General features: G+C 36.8%; 1 protein-coding gene across 1 annotated transcript; it reads left to right on the top strand.

Moving 5' to 3' along the window:
• The first annotated feature begins 2357 nt into the window (after nucleotides 1–2357).
• LOC150076393 (protein ZBED8-like) lies at nucleotides 2358–3944 on the top strand. The gene is made up of 2 exons (XM_090387348.1): nucleotides 2358–2805; nucleotides 3361–3944. The coding sequence occupies exons 1-2, from the start codon at nucleotides 2358–2360 to the stop codon at nucleotides 3942–3944; spliced, it is 1032 nt and encodes a 343-aa protein (XP_090243474.1).
• The last annotated feature ends 375 nt before the right edge of the window (nucleotides 3945–4319 follow it).

Here is a 4319-nt window from a genome sequence, read left to right as displayed (position 1 = left end):
TTCGGGTCAGGGAAGCGCATAGGATGATAGGTTTAATTTCCTTTTCTTTTATTAATTATTAATTTATTTTTTTTATCATTGTTTTATTCGGGTTTTTTTTTTTTTTTTGGCTAGTGCAGCATAAGCCATAGGCTTTCATGCACCATGCGGCCATTACTAATACTAATACTAAACCAGGTTCTCCCATGCAATTCACAATTTATCCATTATGCACTGAAACGCAGGTCCACCATCATCAACCTGCTGGCAACCACTAACACCATTCTGGAGGCTCTACAAGACAGGAAGGAGATGGCAAATGTGTATCTAGATATCCAGTCTGCCTTCGACTGCATTGACATCCAACCCCTCCTTCAGCCTTGTGAGGAGGGATACCAGATTAAAGGAAATATCCTTGAATTCTTAAAGTCGCTTCTTATAACCAGGGTTCTTCACCTGACGGTGAATAAAAAATCCTTCACTAGGAAAGTCAGTGTAGGTGTTCCCCAGGGCGCAGTTCTGTCTGCGCTCCTCTTTACTGCTGCCATCCACCCATTCCTATGCCAGGAAATGGATTTTCTCAGCTACGCAGATGATTTGAAGCTCCTCTATCGGATCCATGGGACCGACCAACCTGAGACTGCTTCCTACGCCATCAACAACAGCCTAAAAGCTCTAGTTACGTACTTAGCACAGTTCTCTCTTCAGATTAACCCAAATAAATCTGCACAAATGGTGTTCTCACTCAAATCACACCCAACTCAACTAAACCTGAAAATCCATGGAACCTCAATCCCTCCAGTAACCAAGCACAGAGATCTCGGAGTCATCTTTGATCCTAAGATTAGCTTTAAACACCATGTGGCAGATATTCACAATAAGGTCTGCCGATCCAGATGGCTTGCCAAACAACACCTCCTTCATGTCACAGAATCTCAGTACACCATTCAAAACATTTACCGGTTTCTTCAGCCAGTCATTATCTACGGATCTGAAATCTGGGCGCCGGCAGCTAAAACCACGCTAAAAACCATCTCATCTGATGAGTACTGGCTTCTTCGGTGGGTGCTCTTCAAGCACAAGCTTCCACCCCTCACACATACTTCAGAAATTACCAAACTTCTAAACAACAGAAAAGTCTCAGAACGGATCTTCACCCTCCGCTTACTCGTCACCATTAAAATGATAGTGGATGAAATCAACACGCCAAGTTTTTGGCAGATTTGTAGTTGGAGATCCCCCTGAGACCTTTAAGGGCCCCTCCCTTCTTTACAGTCCGTGGCGTGGAGGCGCAGGAAGGGCGACAGATTCCTGCCAATGAAGATGCTCCAAAACGTCCAAGAGATGGATGCTGACTACAAGAAATTCATTGAGGACAAAGCCTACAGAAGACGTATCATCAGGGAGCAGCTCTCATCTGCAACCGAGTGACTGTCACTATTTTTCCTTGATTGGTTTGTTGATATTGTAAAAAAAAAAAAAAAATCTGTTTTCATGTGTTTACAACATTTTTTTTGGCGTTAGAGTTTTAGTTCGTTTCTATGTTAAACCCCTAGCATTTTTGCTGTTATGGGCATTACATCAGGCATACATGTAAAATTTACTTATTTTCGCTGATTGCAATAAAGATATTATATTATATAAGATGGGTTTCATCGAATCTGTTACAAATAAATAGCTTCCAATGTGTTTACTGTGTCACAAGACATTATCCAATGATTCCAAGTCGATTGCGAGAACATTTTGCTACAAAGCATTCAAAAGATAAACCCATTGAATATTTTCAAGAAATGTTTGTAAAATAATAAGAGACGTTTACCTCACTATAGTATGTAGAACACTTCCTCAATATAGTACGTAGAAGTGTTCTAAGTACTATATTGAGGTAAACTTCTCTTATTATTTTACAAATATTGATATCAACGTAGAACGTATTGAGAATTACAGCTCTGGTTCATACTATCTATTTAAAGAAATGTATAAAATATTTCAAAATCGTTCAACAATAACTGTACGTAAACTCCTATGATGCATTCTTTGCATGTTCTTTGCATATTGTTTCTTCAGAAACAACATGCAAAGAAGGAAGATGGATTAACTGCAGCTTATCGTATATCACAATTAATTGCAAAACGTGGCAAAAGCCATAATATTGGAGAAACTTTGATAATACTCTCTATCAAAGAATTTATCTCAACAGTAATGCATCAGGATATACTTGAAGTTTTAAAAACATTGCTCCTTAGCGATAGCACAGTAAAGCGACGCATTAACGAAATGGCGGTTAATGTTGAAAATAAACTTATAGGTATTCTCCAAAACTCTTCATTTCCATACAGTTGGACAAATCTACCATTGCAGATAATAATGCTCTATTGATGACATATGTACGGTACCTTGATGAAAACAATACATTGCAAGAAGAAATGCTATTCACTGTAAATCTTATTACAGATACAAAAGGATTATCAATATTTAATGCTGTGAAATCATACTTTGCAAAAAATGATATACCCTTGAACAATACTGTTGCATGCGCTACTGATGGAGCACCATCAATGGTAGGTCGCTATCGTGGATTTGTTGCTTATTTGAAGGAAGAAGTGCCAAACGTTTTGTGCATTCATTGTGTGGTGCACAGACAACATCTTGTAGGAAAACATTTAAGTACAAGTCTCCATTCATCATTAAGTATAATAATTAGAGCTGTAAATAAGATCAAATCTAATGCCAAAGATGATAGAATGTTTCGACAGCTGTGCCAGGACAATAATGAGCAATTTATTCGGTTACTTTTACACACAGAAGTTCGATGGCTCTCAAAGGGTACATGCTTGTCTCGTTTTGTAACTATTGAGAGACAGAGGTTGTTGCAGATCTGAAATGAAACTAAAAGCCATTCGCCCGGCGTTGTTAAACAAGCTACATTCAAGGAGTATATATGTTTTATTGTAAGTGGTTGCGAGCAGTGCGCACACTAAGGAGGATCATTCCCTGTAAGCAGACATAGATGGGTGAGGTGAGGTGAGTGTGACCTATTCGGATTCTGGCTAAGATTACTTCTTCTTTTCTATTTTTACGAAGGCTAGAAGTACATAATTGTGGTTCGGGTTTTATTTGAAATAGCTTGTTATTCGTTTGCATTTTCCACAGAAGTGTCCATTGTTCCATGCATGTTCTCCGTATTTTGTGTTTATAATCATGATATGGGACTAGATCATTTGTTGAGGCTATGTTGGAAGGATGCTTTGTAGCATCATCTGCACATTCATCGTTTTGTAGTATTATATGATAGTGTCATACAGTTTTTTGAAAGTAATAATGAGTCTGGTCTCTGTCAACAATTAAAAACAGTAAATAATGATGCCTTTTATTTGGCAGACATTTTCAAGAGATTTAATAATTTGCAGCTTCAAAGAGCCAATATAACTCTTATTAGTTGCAAAAATATTGTGTCGTTATTTATCGAAAAACTTGATCTTCTCCGTCATAATCTTTTGAAGAGAGAATTTCATCAGTTTCCCGAATTGTCATCTATAAAAGATGATGTAACTCCACAGGAGATTGAAAGGTTCAGTAGCCACCTCAATGAACTTAAATTGGATATGGAAAAACGATTTAAAGATATTTTGAACTTGAAGGTGTATGACTGGATGATAAATCCTTTTACTGCAAATTTTGCTGAGGTTGATATAACTTGCCAAGAAGAACTATTAAAACTTAAATATGATGAAAAGAGCAAATATAATTTCGATAGTGGTAGATACCAAAAACTCTGGCAAAATAAAAAAATGCCTGCGTTATATCCAAATATGTGGAAAATGATATTTAATTTATTGATACCTTTCCCTACCTCATATCTTGTAGAATCAGGCTTTAGTGCTGTTAATCATATTACTGTATCATCAAACAGAGAAACCGTCCGAATATCACCGAAAGAGGAGACCTTCGTTTGTTCCTTATGAAAATCGAACCAAATATCAAATATTTAGTCTCGCAGCGTCGGCCTCAAGGATCTCATTAATCATTAATTAAAGGTAATTTCAATAAAATTTATTATTTTCGCATTTAACTTTCTTTTTCTTCAATTTAAGCAGCTCCCGCACTAGTAGGCGCTGTATCGATGGAGATGCAAAAATTCATTGAATTTAAATTATCTATGTATAAAAATACCTAAAGTATAAATAAAAAGATAAATTTAAGTACATATTTTTTACAAACCCTCCCCTCTAAAAATTACTTCGCACTTGCACTAAATTAAGTTACTGCGAAACCGGTGGGCGGTAAGGAAATTTTACCATCAACAAAGACACAAAAGTGGGAAGTATTAAGAGGTTGAC

This window comes from Mastigoproctus giganteus, chromosome 13 (genome assembly GCF_048544385.1).
Source record: "Mastigoproctus giganteus isolate SK-2022 chromosome 13, ASM4854438v1, whole genome shotgun sequence".
NCBI lineage: Eukaryota > Metazoa > Arthropoda > Arachnida > Uropygi > Thelyphonidae > Mastigoproctus > Mastigoproctus giganteus.
This window is presented reverse-complemented; position numbering and strand designations above follow the sequence as displayed.